Genomic DNA, 23,189 nt, shown 5'->3' with positions numbered 1-23,189 from the left:
CAGTCATGGACATAGCCATAACCACAACCAAATTCTTCACCAGAACCACACTCAGACTCTAAACCACACCCACCTTCTCAAACACAACCATGCCCACAGCCTCGACCATAACCATGTCCATACTCTCAACCATACCCTCGACAAGAACTACAGCCACACCCTGAGCCACAACCACTTGCATATGCTTAACCACAACCATGCCCACGTTCTCCACCAGACGCAGGAGCAAAACCACATCACCGTATGTCTCTGAAATGAGCTTGATTGCACATGTTTGCTTTAGAGTTAGTGCTGTCAATTTTAGAGTCAAGCTTACAGTGTAGCGTGAGCATATTAGTAGGCTAATTAGGTAAATGGTTAGCTGTCAGCTTAGTGTCCATGGCTATGCAATTAAAGTTTTGAACAGTCGCAGGTCTCTTTTACTTCTAACTTTAACATGCAGGTTAACACATACTGTACATACAAGTTGCTCTTGCTAGGGCATGCTTAAATTGTTCTACAGTGTAATGCCCTGACTAAAGTTTTTTTTTTTTTTTTTTTTTTTTGAGAATCAGTTGGCAGCAATTGCTAATTCTGCATTCCAATGAGGGGCTGGAGTTAAAAAGAACTGCTCTGGGACAGACATTTTTGGTTTACCCTGAGGGATGAAGTCAGTTTGTGTCCATTGTATTGTATCTTTTTTTAAGAGTGCTCCTTTTTTTTCACAAAAATAATATCTGTTTTGTTTGTTTGGAAAGTCAAGCCCGTGTCATACAGTGGTATGCTAATTTATGTTCACTTTGGCTCTTTGTAATTTGTGCTGGCGCTAAAGGATCTGCTATTTATTGTAGAGGTGTTGCAGATGTGTTGCATTAGACTAGTACTTTGTCAAAACAAATGCTAAAATGAAACTAAGTTTTTTATTGTTTGTTTGTTTTTGATGGACTCTTTAACCACCACATACTGCCTGTAACAGCACTTAGCTCCACCCTTCATCATACATAAGTTGTATGACCCAAATGTAAACTATCAAGAATTGGTCTCTATATATTTAGTTCACTTGTGCACAACATGTCATTTGTAACAAACTGAAGCCATCTCTTCTCTGTCCTTCATTCACCTATACAGACGGACTTTGAGAAAGATGTGGATTTGGCGTGTCAAACAGGTAAGTACTTCTGGGACCTCCATTTTCCCTTCCACTACCGCTCTTTGCTTTCTCATTCTTGTGCTTTACTTGCCATGTTTTTCAATTATTTGCCTTGGTTCTAATGCAGTTTGTTTAGTACAACTTGTTTATGTAAAGTTAAACTTGCACATTATTGCCTCCCCCTCACTTGCAGAAAGAGGACACCCATGTAAGTCTCACTCTGAAGTTAGAAAATTCCTGTTTGTGTGTCATTTGTATAAGATTATAGTATTTAGTTGTTTTGTATAAACTGACATACGAAATGTGCATGTTCACTCTTTGATTGTCATATTCTTATTCTTTGCCATATCAGGGCCCTGATTTTAACTTGGAATATTCAGTTCCAAGAACTGTAATTGTCTGGTTTAGTTTTAACTAGGGCTGTCAGTCGATTCAAATGTTTAATCTAATTAATTATATGATGTGTCGATTAATTAATCAAACTAATCACAAATTAAATTTGGCTGTGAAAATATCCACAAAAGATCATTTAATTTAAAGCTATTATTGTGTTAAATGAGAAAGTATCAAGTAGACATTACAAAGAGTAGCTTTAGAAATAAATATTTTTTATTCTAAACCAGCTAAATAGTGTTTCTAGTTTCACCTCATCAAGAAAAAGTCTGTGCTGCAATGTTGCATGTCAGTTTCTTTGAAGTCCATACTTATCTTGGTCTGTAACCTCAACATTGTAGGAGTAGAAACAAATATGTTGATCAGTTTTGTCGAATAGAAACTACCATTGCTGTAATATTTACTTTATAAAATTCCAAAGAAAAAATCAAGAAAAGTTATATACTTTTTTTTATTTTAAATGTACTTCTTATTCCTATTTTCCTTTTACCTTTTGGAATGAGTTGTTGGCTGTTAAATGTGACCTTATTAATGATGTATGAAACGGTAAGCCATAACGGCTGTTTTTTTTTTTTTTTTTTTTTTTTTCCTCTTAGAAGAGCTTATTTATGCATGGCTTTTTACTTTCTAACCCTACCTTATTCAAGTTAACTCCTAGTTTAACACTTCTGAGGCACCAACATTGGCAAACATCCAACTTATGCATGTCAAGACTCCTGGATGCTATTTCACCTTTATGAAAATGTTTGTCCTATCCTGCCCTTCACTCCCTTACCTTTTACATGCTCTTTGACCTCTGCACTGTCATACTCCATTTCCATGCACTGTAACTGAGCTCATTTTCTTTTGTCTTTTTTTTCACCATCATTTCCTCTACCAATTACATTATCTCCGCACCCACTCAAATCAATTTTGCTTACTCTGTCACTGCTTCAACCTCTGTCAAAAACATCTGTGCTCTATACCTTTGGGAACTGCTGTGTAACCATCTTCCATCCAACCCTTTTCCTTTTCTGTCATGTGTTGTTTTGCCATCCAACTTTGTTATAATTGGTTTCTCTCTCTGCTCTTTGCCACTCCGTACATCTGTGTGATCTTGTGCACTCGTCCTCTGCTTCCTTCTCTTTCTTCCTCCCCACTTCTGTCTATCTGTTCTCTTTCTCTCTCCTTCCAACCTCAGTCATCTTTAAGGAGGTAAACACCTGTAACCCCGCTACCATAACTGGCACTCTATCCCGCATCTCCCTGGATGACGAAGATGACCCCAAGTTGGCGGCTCATCAGGAAGGTATGAATTTTAGCAGCCTGCCTGGGAACATCGCACCCCCTAACCTCCTGGTGCAGGTACCTCCTTTGGTTCCCCTGAATGAACTAAGTGAGCAGCCACTAAAGAAGGAGGTCAATGTTGAGCAACAAGGTCAGCATCAACAATCTGGACCCATCTACCTGTGCACCGAGAGTGGGCTGGGTTGGGCCCGACCAAATCCATCTTCCACCCAGGATTCAGCTGGTGGTGGAGGGGGGGAAGGGGACTACATGGTGTTGCCTTGTCGGACAGTCAGTCTCAAGCCCCCTCCTCCAGCCCAGGATGAGGGGAAGCCCCTGAACATTACAGTAGATGAGCCTCCTTTTCCTCCGCCCCCTTCACCATTGACTCTGCATCCAGCAGAAAGTGAGGTATACCCAGCAGACTTTGCAGCTGTGGACCACATCAGCATGAACTTAAACCGCTCATACAGCACACTAAAACAGTTGCCGGTCCACACTGGGCACACGCACTCCCACACCAACACCCGCACCCTACAGGTCAAGCAGAATCATCCCTCTGTCCGGCAGATCCTCACCTCTCGAAAAGTGGAGCGCACCCGAACCCTTCCCCGCAACCTGGGTAGCACCAACACCAGCCACTCGGCTGGATCTTTGGAAGTAAGTAGGGGTTAAAGAAGGGGTACATTCTTTCACAATTTGCAACCATCACCACTAAATGACCTAGGGTATTTCGGAAAACTACCTGCGGTTTGCAGTTTTGGTGTACAACATAGGAGCACAATAGTGTTGTAATAGCTTAGCATTCTCACCAAGAAAAAGGGAACTGGGGACCACATAGCACAAAGAATATTTATTATGGGAAAATGTAAGTTATATCTGCATAACACATCACCAATATGAAACCAAACATGAATGCAGTGATTGAGAACACGTCAACCCAAGACACAAAAACTGTACATTCTTGCCTAAGAACAGACAAATTCTCACTAGTTCTCTCAAAAATGAAAATTGTACATGTCATTCCCAACATGAAACACAAAAGAGGATATTTTGAAGGGTTTCATATATATATATAGGCAGTGGGGTCCAAAACAACACTGCACCCCGTTTGCTTTCCAAAATATTCTATTTTGTGTTCATCAGAAGAACATTAAGTTAGGTTTGAAATGACATGAGGGTGAATACTTTTAAGGTATTCTAACAAGAGAGCAATACCAAGGCTGAATTATTTTATTAGTAATGTCTCCTTTCATTTCGTGGCTGGATGATGCCACATCATCTGTAGTCCCTGAGACACCATGCTGATCATCTTGCAACTCTCATCAGTCCGTCACAGGAATGCATTCAGGTGTGCCTTCTATACCCAGAGTCCCCTGTCAACATGATGTTACACAACTTAGTGACTGCATAGGTGTGTGTGCCGTGTGTGTGCAGATGCTCTTCTCTCTATAATTACACTACAGCCCCACAAGGAGAAATAGCAGATGGTGAGAGAGAAACAGCCAGATGAAGTGCCTGAGAGCCTGCACTCCTTCATTAACGGACACAAAACCTTCTCTCTCTGTCTCCTACACATAGTTATTGGGGCTGGGGCATGAGTTTCTAACTGAAGTCAGTTGTCAAACTTAAAGTCAATATAAAATGTATAAGCCGTATATTTTTCTTTAAAAAAATATTGTTCTTCATCAAAATGTAAAAATAATAATGAAAAAAATACTATTACTAAGAAAATAAATAAATAAATAAATATATAAATATATATATATATATATATATATATATATATATATATATATATATATATATATATATATATATATATATATATATATATATATATTTTTTTTTTTTTTTTTTTTTTTTTTTTTTTTAAAGCTTGGTTTTAGAAGGTCAAACCAAATATTAAAAATATCAATATTTTATTATTATTATTATTATTATTATTATTATTATTATTATTATTATTATTATTATTATTATTATTATTGGTTAATTAATATATTAATTTTGAGTTGACTTTAAGAAGTTACCACCTATAAAATACACTAAATTTTTCTCATATATGCTCTATCTCTTGTCTCACACACTTACTCATAAGTGCCTCTACACTTAAAATGCAGCTGCAGGTTGTCAGAGTTTATACCAGATTGTATATTACTTTCATATCAATCATTAAGCTGGAAAGGCTGCATTTTGCCAGTTTTCAAACTTCACTTTTCTTCTAAAGAACTCACTGACAGGCCTTGTAAGGTTGGACCACTCAGGCAAAGGAACCTAGGTATTGATATTGTATTGGGCTTGAACATTGGTGGGGTCTGTAGTGCTTTGGCTTCCGATTCACTTAACTCACCCAGTGACACCTGAAGTAACTTTGTCAACTAACATCTCACACTTTCAACGAAGTACACAATACCTCCCTTTGTGAATGGCATAGTAGCATATACCCAGGTCTTGACTGGTTTGTGTTCAATGAGTTTGAGCTTGTGACAAATTGCCTCACATTGTGTACAGGCAGTATTGGTTAACTGTATTTATATCTCTTTATATGACATCTAAAGCCTCAATTATGACCATAATATATGCACCGAATTGCCTATATGACACTTAATGGACACTAAATATAATACAAAGCAACAATGATGCCAATTTAAGAGCCGTTCAATTTTAAATGCAAATAGTCTACTAATGAAAACTTCAGCTGGTAGGTCATTAGTGTGCTTGGAAAAGGTAGCCAAGTAATTCCCATTACAGTATCTTGTTTCTCCCAGAACTTTTTTTTTTTCATTCACATTTGTATTTATGCACTTCTGTTATGCTGTAAGATGCCCACCATACACCCGCTTGTTAAAGTCAAATGCATCTTTCCTTGGTTTTATAGTGAACTTCAGTTTGAAGCCAAAATTTAAAACACCCATCGCAAAAGCACAATTCAGTCATCTGAGGGGAATTAAATGCTAACTGCACCTACATGAGACAAATGCTTCATGGGCGCCAGTTTACTCAGGTGCTGAAAGATGTGCAGTTGTGATTGATGGTGTCTTCTCTCCCCCTCCCCCAGAGGAAAAGAGTACGGTACTCTGAGCTGGACTTTGAGGTAAGACCTTGTCCCCATCTGCCCTTAGACTGGTGTATGTGCTTCTGTCCAACATTATTTTTCAGTGGACTCGTACAGGAGCCAATGGTAGTTGCCACTCTGGTGCTTGTTTCCCCCCATCATGCATTTAGTATTAGCAACAGTCCTATCCATGGCAGAACTGCTTAGTGTTTCACATGCCTTGATTTGTAAGCAATGCTTTTTCCGCATAGTTTAAAAATAGGGTTACCACATATCACACTTTGAAATATATATGATAAAATATAAAATATATTAACTTTATAATAGAGTGTCTATGTACATATAGTTCTGCTCATAAGTTTACATTCCCTTGGCAGAATATGAAAGAAGGTAATATTTTTAACAAAACACAAGTGGTGTTATTTATTCAACACTGTCCTGAACGAGCTGTTTTACATAAAAGAAGTTCACATATAATCCACCAGATATAATAACTGATAGGATATTTCTACAAATGAATTTCAACCATTTACATACCCTTACTACTACCGAGTTGTTACCTAAAAGATCAACAGTTGAGTTACTGGTTTGTCTTCAACCAGTTCTGGAGCACCACTGTCCTGCAGAGTTTAGCTCTAACACACCTGCATGCTGTTTCTAGTACAGAAGTAGCCAGACTTGGTCCTGGATGGCTGCTGGACTGCATAGTTTGACTCCAACCCCAATTAAACACACTTGAACCAGCTAACTAAGCTTTTATGAAGCATACTAGAAACTTCACGGCATATTATGCTTATATACAGAATTGTTATATACAGAAGGATCAAGGCTGCAGAAACACTGAACCAGTGTAGAGCTCTGTAAGTGTTGAGTGAGTGGCATTATTGTGTATGAAAGAGAAAGATGGCATAATGTGACGAGTAGATACTGCACGTGTATGACTGAGGCAGCCTGGAGAGCACCTCCATGGAATGATCAACTGCCAGGATCCAGCAAATCTCCAGTCTAAAACATCCCAATCCATTTTCTTCAGAACACACTTGTGTGCTTTTAAACCAACTGTTCTTCAATTATGTTTGAAAGCTTAAGTTAAGTTATGACTGGATATTTGCTCTCCAGAATGGAGGCTTCTTCTCAAACAGAGGTATGTCTTGTTACTAACGCATTTAAATGCTTTTAGAGCTTCATAACCTTTTCCATCCAAGTCAGTGCTGCATGAGATCTCCCTCCTGTCCTAATAAAAAAATCTGAGGTTGACGGTTGACTAAAGTAATTTTTCATGATTTTTTTTTTTTGCTGCTACCAAGGATTCATTTAGAAAAAGTGAATTAAGTGAAATATAGCTAATAAATACATAATAATGTGTAGTGCATTTAGTTTTAATGCATTAAATTTCTCTTGAAAACAAAAGCTAAATACTATTTGACTAAAATGTTTATTGCTCTGGTAAAGTCTAGAGGTTAGTCAATCTCCCAGCCTGGTTAATATCATCTGTTTGCTGGTTTGGCATTTGGCACTTGTTTGCTGGTCAGATTGTATTGGTTCCAACACTCATATTTCAACAAGTTTTAGAATTCAGACTGAGCAAATTAAGTTAAATGGGTGAATGTGCATAATTAAAATGCCATAAAATATATACTTGCATAAATGTATATATTTAACTTTGGTTGCCTTAAAAAATATTAGAATTGTTCTATAAACATTTGTAGAAAGCCAAATAAAACCCCAAATTCCATTATTTCTGAGAAATCAACCCTAGTACGTGGATGCTTACATCCGCAGTTATGAGCTCCATTTCAGCTCTGCATGAACACCAGCTGTGACTACAAAACAGCCCAGCCAGCTTCCAACCACCTCCAATTAAGTCTGAGAATTAGTGGAAGTGTCTGTCAGTAAGAAAGACAATGACAGAGAGCTTTAACATTGTTTAATATCCATCAGAACCAATTCGTTTACTAATTACTCCTCAATCAGTGCACCACCCTTCAAGAGGTTGAGTGTTTATAGTTATCCTAGTTTTGCGGTTTAACACCGGTAGCCGTTGACCCAGCTCCTCCCTGGCCTGTCCCTTCTTATTTTTGCTTTTGTTTCTTTTTTTGTTTTTTTTGTTTTTTGTTTCCCATTCCTTACAGAAAGTGATGCACACTCGCAAAAGACACTCAGAGCTCTACCATGAACTCAACCACTCCACCAAGTTCCATACCATAGACAGGTATAACAGGGACCCTGCCATGTCCTCCTTCAAGGTAAGACCCCTTTAACCTGCAAACCCACACTGTGGTACCCATCCCTGACATGCTCAAATCGTGCACAACCCTTAGCCACAATTTAAGTGAAATAATCTTTTCCTGTGTTTTCTAAAAATCCTGCATAATTGGGTCATAAAGTCTGTAACTCGTGCAATGCTGGAGGAGTTTTAAAGCAATAGTAACTGGATCACTAATTGATTACTTAAATTACTGATAATAGTTACATAAATCATTTGTTACCACAGGAAACATCTTGTTTGAATGGTGTATTAATGTATTTAATTCATTTTAACTTAAGCTTTAAAATTGCAGTGATTGAAATGTATTAACATTTTGATATTAAAGGGGGGGGGGGGGGGGGGTGAAATGCTCGTTTTCACTCAATATCCTGTTAATCTTGAGTACCTATAGAGTAGTACTGCATCCTTCATAACTCCAAAAAGTCTTAAGTTTTATTATATTCATAAGAGAAAGACAGTCTGTACCGATTTTTCCCGGAAAAAAACACGACCAGCTGGAGGCGTGACGTGTGGGCGGAGCTAAAGAATCATGAGCGCGAATAGGCTTTTGCGTTGAGAGCTGGAAGATGTGACATTACCGTGAGAAAAAAAAACATCCAAAACAAACCATGGCTAACAGTCAGATTCAGCATATATTTATGCAGAATCAGATCCAGAGGCTGAAATTTAACAAGAGCAGTTCCAACACACGATCGTGACCCTTTTTCGTTGGGACTGCATTATCCTTAAGAAATAAACAATGTGCAAATCTGGCGTCAAACTGGGCCTTGTTTGTAAAACAAGCATCTTCGAAATGTAGGGGATCAAACACAAACACTTGCACAACTCCGTTGATGCTCTGTAAAAATAAACTCCATCCACTGGTCCCTTAATGCTGTTTCTCTTTTGGTAATCTGTGCAGGGTTGTCTTGCCCTGGCAACCAAAAACACACTCCTTTTGTGACATTTTGCGACACTCTCGCTCTGATCAGTGAATGTCTGTTGTGCTCTCAGTGCTCTGCTATACGGGAGCGCGCGCCCTTCCGGCAGACGTGCCCTTAGGACCCATATAAGGAAGTTCCGCTCCATCTAACGTCACACAGAGCCATACTCGAAAAAAACTTTCCGAAACTTGTGACAAATCGGAAAGAGTATTTTTGGAACAGAAATACTCCTTCAAACGTACAACTTAATTTTTTAAACTTTGTCCATGTTTAGCATGGGAATCTTTAACAGTGTAAAAAACTCAGTATGCATGAAATAGCTTTTCACCCCCCCTTTAAATATGATGTAAATGCATATGTTAGCCTAAACGAAAAATCAATACACCTTTTTGTCATCATTTATTCACACTCATGTTGTTTAAAACCTGTAGGACTTTGGTATAAGGAAAAAAACAAAAGAAAGAAAATCATGCTTGTTTGGAATGACATGATGGTGAATAAATGATAACAGAATTTTCATTTTCGGGTGAGCTATCCCTTTGATAGTAAAAAAAAAAAAAAAAAAAGGGAAGTGACCATTCTGTATTTTGGTACTTAGATTAAATATATATATATATATATATATATATATATATATATATATATATATATATATATATATATATATATATATATATATATATATATATATATATATACACACATTGAAATGCACCTGGTGTTTGGAAAACTCATCTTTATCAGTGCTTTCCATTTCTCCAAGACATGTTTTGTAAGCTAATTAGTACAGTATTAATAGTTGGACCATATTTAGTCTCCTTCCATTAAACTTCTCAAAGTACACCTGCCTACATCAGTGCTGTCTCCTATATGCTTTCCTTGGAAAATAGCTGACTCTTCATCTTTGCATTAGCTAGAATGCTGAATCTTTAATGTTCTATTAGTGGAAGGTGTATTGCAAACATCCATACACAAATGCCCAGAGGCTTTTGTCATTAAGATTTAAAAACAAATACCCTGTGGAAAAAAGCCTGCCCTCAATTTGTGACAAGTGTATACTTTGGTGGCATTTGCCACATGCTCACTCACTTTTCATTAGGATCATGCCGTCTGCAGCCTCAATTACAGCATTCAGCCCATTATATCCTTGTGCTGCATTACTTTTCACCAGAGGCTTGTCCTGGGGTGGCCCTGGCCACCTGAGTGGTTTGATTGGTCACCCCAAAATTCTAAACTGCGATTGGCCATCTCTTAAGATTATGCTTCTTGACAATGTCTCTGTACCTTACATGAGCCACCCCAGTCAAAAAGGTCTGGACAGACCACTACTGGATAACTTCAGTCAAGCATTAGAGGTTCATGTTCTCATATTACAGAGAATCAATCTCTTTCTAGTTCAAATGCTTTTGTACTAGAAAGTTCTTCTGACAGTATGATGCTTTTAGTATTTGCCTTCTAAATCCCGATCAGACAGCAACTGTAGCATAATTATTTTGATTTCATTCCAGAGGTTTGATTGTATTGACAATGCTATAATTGCAGCGATAATGGCCAGGATAATAAAAAAAATAAAAAAATAAATAAAAATAATTAATTGCACATAAACCAGTGCCTAAGACAATAAATTATTTTGAATTCTTCTTTACGTCAGGACTGGTGTGAGTGTTTTTTTGTTTGTTTGTTAGTTTTTTTCATTGAAAGTGATCGTTTATTTGGCATAATTATTTTACAAGACAAATGATTTTTACACATGCAGTTACCTTTCACAGGTACACTTTTACAGTTTTTTTTTTTTTTGGATCCTGCTGGACTCATAACCATTTAACATGACATTACTTTTTCTAAAGACCAGTCTACCTCATAAAACTACATCTACCTCAAAACGTATCATGTCATAACAGCAAAGTGCCATGCCAGTGGTCATTAAACCCTTCTAACAATCTGGCTGACTTCACAGGTTGCGCCTCCACCTCCACCACGACAATCTGAGCCTTTAACGCGGAAAATGAGCTTCATTTACAAAGAGAGCCAGCGTAAGCATGTCAACCAAACCCTCTATTCCCAGCCTTTATAGAGGCTCTCATTGGTGCAGTGTAAACCCTCACATGTAGAGTTAAGAGGTTTAGAGGGCTAAATGTTGGGTGTTTTTTCACGTTAGGTTGATTTTATTTATTTCCCGTTAACTCAACGTGAAATAATCCATTCAGTGTTGTGATGTACTGTTGTAAATTTCACAGCCTTGTGCTGGTGCCATTCTAAACCCTTCACATTTTTAAAAACCAAACTGTACATATAAATTCTTATAAACCACAAAAACTTTCAGGTAAATCTATTCAAATTTGTTTTAAAAGATCATAAACGCATAAACGTAATGTGGCCACAAATCCATATTAAAGTGAGAATAACCCATGTGGTATACGGTAAGTCAGCACATACTGTTTTAGCAACCAGGCAATACGTATTATAAGTACATTTGGTCTGAAACGTGTGTGTGTGTGTGTGGGCCGTTAAAGAGATGAGTGCACATTCGGGAAAAATCTCAGCCATTTTTCGCCTCCTGACTTATTGTAGACTTTCCTTTTATCCCATTGGATCATTCTAGCATCTGATGAGGAAAGTGAGCTAAGTGGGGTCTCTAACACATCCAAATGGCCCCTTCCAGACACTGTCCATTTCTTCTAATCGTCTTTCTCTCTCTGTTTCCCTCCTACATAAGCTGACTTCAATCTTTCATTCTACAAGGGATCGTCTTGTTCTTTTTTTCTACGGGGACAGTAGAGCGCCTTAGTCTCTTGCAGTCCGTTAAATTGCTTGTGTTAGTGCGAATGGAGCTTGATGCAGTTTGAAAGGCAGTTAACCTTTAAGTGAAGATGCTGGCTGGGCTGATAGCTGTAGCGGAGGCACCCCATATGGTCCCAAATGGATAAAGGACTAGTACCCTGTGTTCAGTCTATTCATGCTAATGGGGATCCTACAAATGAACACAGCGGGGAACTTGAGAGCAGAGGAAGGCAACAGTCTGGCTTTTGAAATATGTATTAGCTGAAAACTTCTGTTCTTACACCCACTGACTGTTTTATGAAAGAGTAAACATCATAAATACATGCACAGGGTTATAATATATAAGATTTGAACAATCCCCCAAACTTAACTTAGGCACATAACCCGCATAATGTATACTATGGACATGACTGATGCTTTAAATCATGTAGTTGTTACATTTCTATGCATTTTTCTTATAAAGGATGATACAGCTGGTTAACAAAAAAAATAAAAATCTTGAGTGTAATATATATATATATATATATATATATATATATATATATATATATATATATATATATATATATATATATATATATATATATATATATATATATGATAATTAAATTATTCTGTATAATATTCATTAATCAAAGTAATGTACTTTCACAGTAAATTATTAAAATGTAAAATTTTGTAAATAAAAACATAAGCCACAATTGAAATATTTTACGAAATAAAAATTCTCATTTTTTGTTATGAGCTCAGTACATTAGGTCTCAGTACATTAAATTTTTTTTTACGCAAATACTTACAACCACAGCTTTTTAAATGGAGATACATTTACAGAGCAGAGACCAGAATATCCTAAAGTCTTCTGGTAAAATACATTATAGCTAACTCATCTGTATTCTGGACAACATTGCTGGCTTTTTCTTATACAAATATATTCTCAGCTAAAATATTTATCCTACTTAAGTCAAGTCACCTACTTAAATAATGTCTAGGCGTTAAAGGCTATTAGAAAGAAACATTAGAAACATCTGCAATTAGAAAATTTAATCTAAAGCATGATTACATTCTGTGACCCCAATCAACTAGTACTATTCAAACTGCTTTCTAGTATAAATGGCTCATTAAACCTTTCAAAACCCTATAGCACTGATAATATATAGTATTAGTAGTAGAGCGGTTTCATGAATCTAATATTGTAATTGTTGTGCTTTAAAGGTTATGCTCTGAACATTTATCAGTACTCACACAATGTGTGTGTGTGTGTGTGTGTGTGTGATTGTAAGTGCACATTATTGTGCATCTGTGAGTGTTTACCTATTTTTATCATGTTTGGTTATGCCTCATTGAAACTGTGAACATAATTAAATTATCGGTATCTGAGCTCAACTGTGAAGTTCAGGTGTTTTTTAAAATGTGCTTCAGTGAGGACGAGTGGCATATGTATGTACTAGAGCTCATATACTAGAGCTTCATCCCTCTCGGGTATTAATTCAATAACTGATTTTTTTGCCATCTTGTATTTACCTTTTGTCCACACAGAATTAGCTCTGGAATTATATTTTCTTTACCGAGTATTGTGTTGACAGAACGTGAAGCAAATGCACCATCCAATAGCTTAATGAAGGGGCTTAAAGCTGGGATGGGACTCTTACACACTCATACACACACAGTCAAATGCTAATTTGCAGCCTGTGCCAATTAAGACCTAATTAGTGAGATATGTCATGTCTGCAAATTTTTCCATGTAGGACTATTCCTGCTGTATTGTAGCTCAGCTCAAATGTTGTGTCTATTTTGTCCTTTTGTGTTTTCTTCTATCATAGAGCTGAGTAGAATAGATTACAGACTATTAGCAGGGCTGACATAATGCAGTATAACTCAGCAATGCCTGTCATGGCAGAAAGACCGGCTAAAGCTTTTAGCGCATTATCCTTTATACATAATGTATGACTTTATAATGGAGGGAACTCAGAGATCATGTATGCAATGAAGGTGACCGTATACATCCACATTTCTTGTGGTAATGTGATTATATTTAATACTATATAGAAGTTAAGATACATATACCACTGAAATAAACAGCCTAATCTGAACATGATACTATAATTCTGGCCTTTTATTCTGGTTTGGAGACCCCAGAGCTCACTGATATCTCTTTTGTCCTGTAATGAATGAAATGTAAAGGGGAAAATTCATTAATTTTGCATCATTTATTTGCGTAATTCTGCCAGTGTTGTTTCAGGATATGTATACACTAAAGGAATGATGCTACTTCAATTTAAAATGCAATGCAAATATGCCTAAACAAATGTGGCATTCACCAGAATTCGACAGAATTGATGATTGCATGATGCTATTGTATCTTTTGAAAGTTTTTCAGTGTCATTTTGTGGACAATGCATTAGGCTATATTGCAGTCCGGCATATTTTACCTAGTCTATATAGTTTTAGCACATCACTCCAATACAGACACCTCAGCTGGCTTTAGAATGCTACAATTATATAAAAAGCCACTTATAATGCTCTTCTCCGTTATTTAAATTTTTATTAATTACTACTACCAAATTGGCAAAACTAAGATTTAGTGAATTAACCCCAGACACTCATCTCTGACAAAGGCCTTGTTGTCTATCCTGCTCCTTGTTCTGTGTTTCTTACTCACATTGTTTTACTTGATCCACTATTTTTTATTTATTTATTGGTTATTATTTTGTGTATTAATGCAGTTGTTTGTCATTTATTTACTTTTTTGTAATAATGCACTGCTGCATTTTGTCATAGTTTGACTGTAGCCAGACAGTCAGCAGACCCAAGGGCGACAAACAGAGAAAAGGTAACAGAAACAGGGCAGTGTGTGTGTGTGTGTGTGTGTGTGTGTGTGTGTGTGTGTGTGTGTGAGCTATAGAGTCATAGAGAGTGTTTCTTTTTGTCCTTCTCATCCTATAGTCTCCATAGAAACTTCTAGACTAGTACAGAACTCCCACAGCATCTAAACTTGCTCTCCCCCACTGCCCTGCTGCTGTAGACACTGCTCCTTTCACACCTTTCCTTTGCTTCATTGCGCAACAGCCGACTTCTTCTCTGACCTGCGCTTCCTCATTTGTGTTGTGGACACAGACTGTAGGTTGTGGTCACCGCTGTGTTGCTGTACCTTCCTTTCTGTCTGCTTATTACTACTTCTCCAATCCCAAAAGTGTCTTTGTGTAGAAGGGGAGATGCAGTTGTTAACTCTGTAAAAAGCATAAATTGGTGAATCTTTCTTGGGTAAAAACAGACTTTGGTGGGCAAACAGACTAAAAAAAATGCAAGATGGAATCGATGGCTAAATGTAATGAGGGAAGATATGAGGAAAAATCAAAGGAGTGATTCGAACGATACTGTGATTTTCATAGACTTCATCAATGGTCTAGGGTAGTGCAGATTATGTGTTCTTGCTGATGTCATTCCTGCCCATCACTACTTTCAGAAAAGGGAAGAATGGAAGAGAGGGTGAGGGAGTCTTAAAGTCTGTAAGAATCCTCTACAGGGACTTGCTAGAAAATAAGTAAAGGCAGGGTAGTTCTTTTCAAATGTGTGCTGAGCTGTCTACCAAGACCATTTTAAGGGTTTATATTTGTACTCCTTATGTGAAAGCTATTGCAAATTGTAGGCAGCAACTCTAATATTTCTCATTTTGGATCATTTCTGAGGCAGCATGATATATATATATATATATATATATATATATATATATATATATATACATATATACATATATACATATATATATATATATATATATATATATATATATATATATATATATATATATATCCCTTGCAAAGCAACAAATCAAGCTCATAATTGTAAGCGCAGTTAATTTTGTATACTAAGGCTGAAATGCACTACACAACTTTCAGAACTGAAACAGAGATTTTAAAACGTGGTTATCCTAAACTTGCCAACGTTGTTCACAGAGAAAAACTGGACATCAAAAACTAAATGACCTCCAACTGAATGGAATTCACTATGCAATATGTAGTGTATTCCAGCCTTAAAATGGCAGAAAAAGATGATAGAATAAAGATTATCAAAATCTTTTTTATTATTCAATACTAAAAGATTCTGATCAGAAAGAGTTCAGTGTAGTTTCAGTTAGGTATCTTATTGTGTTGCTATCTTAGCAGCTTGCTAAACTGTATCTGAAATAATAAATGGAGTTAAGAAAAAAAAACAGAATTGAAATAAACTTAATTCATTGCTACTGAGCAGATTTTAAGATAATTTATGTCCTTTTTGCCTCAAAAACATCACAGAATTTCCTTCTCTTTAGTTTGCAGTGCTAAGTTTCTTCTTCCTCTAATGCGGTTTTTCAATAGACATGTCTGACATGGTTTATATATGCTGAAGTTAGCAGTCACTTTTCTTGAGCATAATGCTGTAGCCGTTTAAGTTGCCTCTGTCTTATTTTTTTTTTTTTTTTTTTTTTTTAAAGAAATATGGGGGAAGGGAGCGCGCATGCCTCCAAAATGTAATCTATAGACTCTTCAATCAAGGAAACAAAAATTAAAACAAACATTGCTTCCCCCCAGACATGTTCGGTGACTGTGATCCATCTCTCTCTCTCTATCTCTCTCTCTTGCTCTCTCTTCATTTTTCTTCCCTCCTATCCTCATTTTTATTGCAACAGAGGGAAAAGCGATGGAGCATTTCGTCTGCCGGAGGTGAAAAGAATTCTTCGAGTGTAAGTAGAAAAGGCCTGACAAGGAAAGATGGAGAAAGCTAAAGGAAGTGAAGTGGGGTTGTTGGGAGCAAAGCGTTCGGGAGGAAGAGAGATGGAGGGCAAAGGAAATACACAAGAGCAGCACAATCGCGTTAGCATTCTCTTAGGAATAAAGTCGGGCTCCTCTTCAACATTAAAAACACTTCGGCTCGACAAAATGTTCCTTCTTCAGAGTTTAGCATGCAAATTAGCTGCCAGATTATGCTTTTTGTATCCATTTTGCCAACTGTCAACCTGTTACATTGGGTGAGTTATAATCAGGCTGCTGTCGACCCCTCGTGGATGGTAGCTTGCTTACACGAGACTGCAAATCAGATATTTATTTATTTATTAGGATGTGAATGAGAGCCAAAAGTTTGGTCAGTTTGGTCTCTACTAAGTAATAATGTCACAATGTGTGTGTGTGTGTGTGTATCTTGATATTTTCATTTCCATGGTAACCGGCCAAATGACCCACACAGCTTGAGTTTAAGTATCCCCCTTCACAAACACTCACAAGAGGAAGGCAGAGAAAGGTATTCTCAGTCATACCTCAGACGAGTCATTTACGTGACGTTTTCCAATCTCCCCGATCCGTCACACATGCAATCAGCAGGCATTTGAGCTGAGGGGGAGCCGACAGCTACCCTGTAATTGATTGCCTCAAACGTTTCAAAATAGGCAGGTTCATGCATCTCATTTTCAGGGAAGTTGGGAATAGATTTGAGAGGAGGGGAACTGCAAGATGAATTTGCAGTGGTCTATCTCTCTCTCATATATATATCCAAACCTCATATTTCCCCAGTCTTTGAATTATTAGATTATTCTGCCCCTACTGTATGCAATTTATCTACCATTAGGAGGCCATATAGCTGTAGGATACACCATTAGCCTCAATGGGATGGAAAGTGTGTGTTCTGGCCATCTGAAGTAATGAACACCTGGAATAGCCGGGTGTAAAACGCAGCGCAGACCACTACTAATACAGATGAGTGAGTCGCTCCATATGTTGTATACACAAGTCGTAATGTAGCAAGACTATAAGGCCATTTAGTCTTTACACTGCTGTCGAAACGTGCATTCAGGCACATTAAATGCAAATTGCAAATGCACAAGCACATTTTCATTAGTTCTGTTTCAGATGAGATAAAATGTGTTTTTTTTTTTTTTTTTTTCAGCCTTATGGCACTTTAGTGATGGATTCTGCCAGAATACCATAGAAATGGGTGATAATTGTTATAGCACTATAAAATGTAAATAAATGTATTGTCTTTGTTATAATAGTGGTGGCTGATCCTAAATGTGTATGTAGTGTGAACAAGTTTGTATATCATATATTTTAATTTATATATATATATTAGTGGTGGGCCGGTATCACCATTAATCTATTCTCAAAGTTGGGTTGAGAGCTGGGTCTATTCTAAGCAAGCTATGATGACTTTCACCTTGATATTTTATATAACTGACTGACTGAGAACAGCCTAAAAAGATGCTCAGGACAGTTGACGGGCCACTGCTACGTGTTTTTAAGCCTTAACGCTTGTTGATTTAAACATTAAAGCATCCAAAAACAAGATGTGGAAAAGCTGAACAGAGCAGCTGGTTACTCGCACGCTGTGTTCGGTGCGCACAAGAGAGAGAGCCGCGTATCACGGACAGCGACACTGAACCGAGCTCTCTTCTGCAAAGTTCTCATCGAAGTCCCTCCTGCACCTGAACGAACGAATACAAATCGCGGTTTGAACACACAAAAACATGTGAAAGAGCCCAATTCAGTACTTGTGGTGTTCTGGTGTTCACGCAGAGAAAGGCGTCTCGACACACTTGAAGATCGAATTTGCTTATTTTTGCTCTTGTTCCAACAAATACATACAAAATATGTCAAAATTTACACCTTGGAAATTATGCTCAAAAAAAAAACTGTCAGTTATTTCTTAAGTGAAAGTAAACATTTGAAGAAAAAAAATGGAATGTGTTCATCTTCTCTTAAATTGACCGCGTCTAATTTAGCTACTGGCTGCTGATGTTAATCTAAGAAAATAAAAATGAAAATCACTCGTTGCTCTTGACTGAATTACTTTGTAGTTTTAACAGAAAAAATTATTCAGACACCAGATATAGTTTTGATATATTTAACAAAACTGTAATAATGTGAGAAATGTAATGTGATAATGTGAGGTGTCTGAATAAATGTAGGTTTGATTGTATATTTCATTTTTACTTTGAAGACTATCCAGTGCCATTTTACATTTAATTAGTTGGTTTCTGTACCTTGACACCTACAAACTTGAGAAAAAAAAAAAAAAAAAGTAAACATTTTGTAAATTGCGCAAATAAATAAAAAATAAACGAACATACAAATTAAACAATTTCAAACAGGGCCCACTTTTTCAAGCACTTTGTGATGCATTTTGGAAACAGGAGATGAGCCCCTTTTCTAATGCACCACCTATCTTGATAAACCCCTTTTCAAATACTTATATCTGTCAATTTTATTTGGGAAACACACATATTCTGAATGCCTTCGGCAGAATTTGAGTGAGCCATTTTAATCTAGATTAATCTAAATTAATTTCAAGATCACAGTGAGATTAATCTAGATTTAAAAAAAAAAAATCTAAACCCACCACTAATATATATATATATATAGTGAAATATCATTACAAAATAAATTAAAATATAGTTTTAGAGATAGGCTAAGGTTATAGGTAATTAGCGTTCATGCTCAAATTTTAATTAAAACTTTATTCTGTGTATGTGCATATTCAGGACAAGTCCACCACAGATGACCAGCGGTCCTGGGACAGCTTTAAGACCATGACCCCTGAGCAGACATGTGGTTCCTGTGAACATAAGGACAGACTGGAGTTACGCAATAAACCCTGGGACACATCCTCCGCCATCACACCTGACACATCCGAAGGAGACTTCCAGACTGAAGTGTGAAGAGAACACATCCACAACAAACTGAGAGACACCTAAACCCTCTTACGTACTCACACTGTTGGTGATCTTCAGCAAGATGTGTTCTAAAGGATTCTGTACTTGTTTACAGGTGTGAGGACAGACCAGAGATGAAGAGTGCTCTATTCTATATTTTCACACAGAGACAGTAAATGAAAGAGTGAGGTCTGGAGAGTGTGGTAAAAAAAAAAAAAACTGTTTCTGTAATATCTTGATTTTACTCCAGAAAGGATTCTCTTTCAGCTGTTTGATGATTTGGGAATTTAAAAAAGTAATATTTCTGCACCCTTCTTTTTTTTTTTTTTTTTTTTTTATAACTGAACGAAAAAACAAAACACAGAAACAGTACTGATGATTCACACACTGATTAATAAATCTTGCTTTGTTTTTCGGGGGAAGAGGGAGGAGGAAGTTTTGAAAGTATTCACTAATATGTGCCAACCCGTTTTTTTTTTTTTTTTTTTTTTTTTTTTCTCTGCATCAGGTGTACTGTACTTACATGCTGTGTGTTCTAATTTATTTTCTATAATTTTATTGAGAATGTCCATCTGTTCTTTTCATTTTATTTTTTACACCTAAACTTCAGGTATAATTTTATGGGTGAAAGTAGTTCTTTCTTGTCATACTGCTGTGTGATTGTGTTTTAAGTTTCTCAAAATGCCTGACAGAAAATATTGTGCTATACAGTATGTATGATTTATTGTCAGATCTGCATTCGTTCACACCAGGGAAGCATCTTTGCTCCATCCTACACAAAACAACCAAAAGAATCCACATTCCAGTCATAATGAGCTTTGGTGTTCCAGGATGGGTTTATCCAATAAGAGACACACTTCCATCTGAGACCGTTTCCATTTTGAATCAACACAAAGAGTGCTAAGTTTTCCACATTTCTTCTCCATCTTAATATTGTGCTACATTTCTGCTCTTGCAAAAAGTAATGCGTTGTGATGTTTTCATTTGAAATCCAGTGACTCTGGATTTATTTCTGCACTTTGACTCTGGAGTTTGACAACTGGCGAAATGCTAAGCAGGCCATAGAGGTCATCTTTGCTAACCTGCTTCTCTTCATAACCCGTTCATTAGCTGTGTTGGCTGATGTAATACCACATGGAGATTCTGAAAGCAAGATCGAGAGGGCGAACGAGGGAGAGAGAGGTGTGGTAATTATCTTGGGGGAATAACGATTTGTCTTGACATTTTCTTACTTGGCGCGAATTTCATCTGCTCAAAGATCCCTGAAGTCAGCATATCGTATAAGCACAGATGGCAAGACTAGAGCATGCCATTTCATCCTTTGCAAGTAATCTGCACTAATGGGGAACATGGGCTGCCTCGTCGTCATGAAATATCTCCAGACCAACATAGCAATTAAAACTAGTTTTTCACCTTCTGTTTCAAAGACTGAATTTTACTCTCATTTTTGGGAAAAGTAATATCGCATAATCAATGTGTGTGCTGTTTGGCGGCAGTTCTGTTGATAATTAGTACTGCAGCATGTGTGTGATATTGCATTAACAGCTTGGTAAACAAGAAGTTTTCTTTCTGACTAAATTTGACCATTTTTCTTCCACCAATGAAAATAATTAAGAAGCTAAGATACAAGACCTGGAAAAGTCCAAATGCAGTTGCAAATACTCTTGGAGCACCGGCTAATCAAATAGCCTCATCTTAAAAGGCCAGTATAATAAACCACACAGATGAGATGGCTGTTTTAGTTCTGACGTTGTTCTCTTCACAACCACACAGCTGTACGCAAACCCAGTGCATGTATTTATTTATTTATTTTATTTTATTTTATTTTCTGTTGTTGTTGTTGCTCTTTTGTCTGATGCAGTCATCGACCGTTTCAACATTTTATAATTCCACTCTATTTCCGTCTCTATATGAGTATTACGATTTTTTATGTATTCCTATTTAAAAAAAATAAAAATACAAATACAATAAAAAAAACTTGAGAATGGCCTTACAGTCACAAAAAAAAATTAAGAGATATGTATTTTGAATATGTGCATTGTGAGGAGGATGATCATCATATAGGAAAATGAATGGTGAACAGATGAGTGAGGATTTAATGAAGATTGAATATGTTTGCTTGGACTTCCTGATCTGCAGGATGTTTTCTTCATGGCTTGACATGTTTGAAACTTTTGGACCCTCCCCTTACCAGCACACACAAACCCTTTGGCTAAAGAAGATGGCTATCACAAGAGAATCCTCCTTGAACCATGTCATTTTTTTTTTTTTTTTTTTTTTTTTTTTTTTTTTATATATATACATACGATTGTACAAAGTAGTCCTCTACTGTTTTCATAGAGTGTCTTTTTATATGAAAATAAATTTTCAAAGTGATGAATGCCCTTGTAGGGTTTTTCCTATTTTGTCCTTAGTCCCATTGTTAAAGCTCAATTAGAGGAGAATGGCAATGGCTTTCACATACATTCACTTTGTATCCCAGTGTTGTTTGAACTATTAATTTTAAACTTTGATATACATGTTCCACATTCATCTACTGCAAATTAAAGGAACTGAATCTTAAAAGAAAAAAAAAAGACCTGTCCTGATCTTTTGACATAAGTGGTCATTGTTTCAGAACTCAGAACTTTCTCGTTAGTCTAAAAACTGCATATACTGAAGCCAATCTGCCAAAGTGTCAGCTTGTGGAATGTGCCACTTAATGACATAATAGTGTGGCTAAACACCGCCTCCTAAGAAGAAAAGCCACGCCTGCTTTGACGTTGTTGCCTGTTTAGCCCCGCCCACTGATTTGTGCATGTGTAGGCAAACACAGTACATTTGTCTATGTGGAAACCAAATGATGAAGATGCTCCGAAGACAACAAAATACAGTTCAGTGCCAAGCTTTGGAAAAAACACAGTCTTTGCATTGCCTTTCTTCTGATCCCAAAATTATGAAATTGTTGATTAAGTTTATTTTTAATGAAGTTCCGGACCGCATCTATAAGAGCTTGCTCTTTTTTCACTTCCTTTTACAAAGGATGCATTTACAAACACGGCACAATGTGACTCAGGATTTTTAGAAAGACTGAAACTAATAGACAATGCTTTGCTGAATATGTTGGATCTGACAGTAATGTCACACTAAGTGTGAGTAACTGTTTTTAATAAATGGTCACTATTGTTCTGTCTGTTATTACAAACCGTTTGATATGTAATCAGTATTTATGCATTTTTAATCTTAATCACAGCAGTGTCCATCTATGAAGGATGTAGGCTGTCAAACATACGCAACTGTTAGCCAATCGTAGCAGTGGATGTTTACTTTCCAGTCTACTACCCGCCAAGCCTATTCAAATGGAGTGTTCTGAAGAGGAGGGGTCAAAACAGGACTGAAAACAGCCAAATAAAAAAAAAAAAAAAAAAAAAAATGATTATGTTTTTTGATGTAAAATATTTTATAACATTATAAGTGGCTTATAATAATAATAATAATAATAATAATAATAATAATAATAATAATAATAATAATAATAATTCAGTTCATGACCCCTTTAAAGTTGTTTGGCAATATGCAGCTGATCCCTAAGATGGAGCCTATACCATGAAGTTGGATTAGCAGGCTAGCCAGGTAAGTTACAGTTTAGTTTGCACCAATCCTGGGTTTTAGGTACCATGAATGTGGCTAGGCTTTTAGCAACATTCATTTCT

The 23,189-nt window shown here is 36.7% G+C and overlaps 1 protein-coding gene across 1 annotated transcript in view; it reads left to right on the top strand.

Moving 5' to 3' along the window:
- The window catches only part of LOC127935247 (adhesion G protein-coupled receptor B2), a 271,317-nt gene extending 249,440 nt beyond the window's left edge, over positions 1-21,877 (top strand). Inside the window, exons 26-31 of the mRNA XM_052532945.1 lie at positions 1,108-1,147; positions 1,323-1,337; positions 2,703-3,448; positions 5,850-5,885; positions 7,979-8,092; positions 19,327-21,877. Coding sequence (XP_052388905.1) covers positions 1,108-1,147; positions 1,323-1,337; positions 2,703-3,448; positions 5,850-5,885; positions 7,979-8,092; positions 19,327-19,503 — 1,128 coding nt within the window. The 3' untranslated portion in view covers positions 19,504-21,877. The remainder of the gene's footprint in view (positions 1-1,107; positions 1,148-1,322; positions 1,338-2,702; positions 3,449-5,849; positions 5,886-7,978; positions 8,093-19,326) is intronic.
- Positions 21,878-23,189: the final 1,312 nt, after the last annotated feature.

Source organism: Carassius gibelio, chromosome A19 (genome assembly GCF_023724105.1).
Source record: "Carassius gibelio isolate Cgi1373 ecotype wild population from Czech Republic chromosome A19, carGib1.2-hapl.c, whole genome shotgun sequence".
NCBI classification, from domain to species: domain Eukaryota; kingdom Metazoa; phylum Chordata; class Actinopteri; order Cypriniformes; family Cyprinidae; genus Carassius; species Carassius gibelio.
This window is presented reverse-complemented; position numbering and strand designations above follow the sequence as displayed.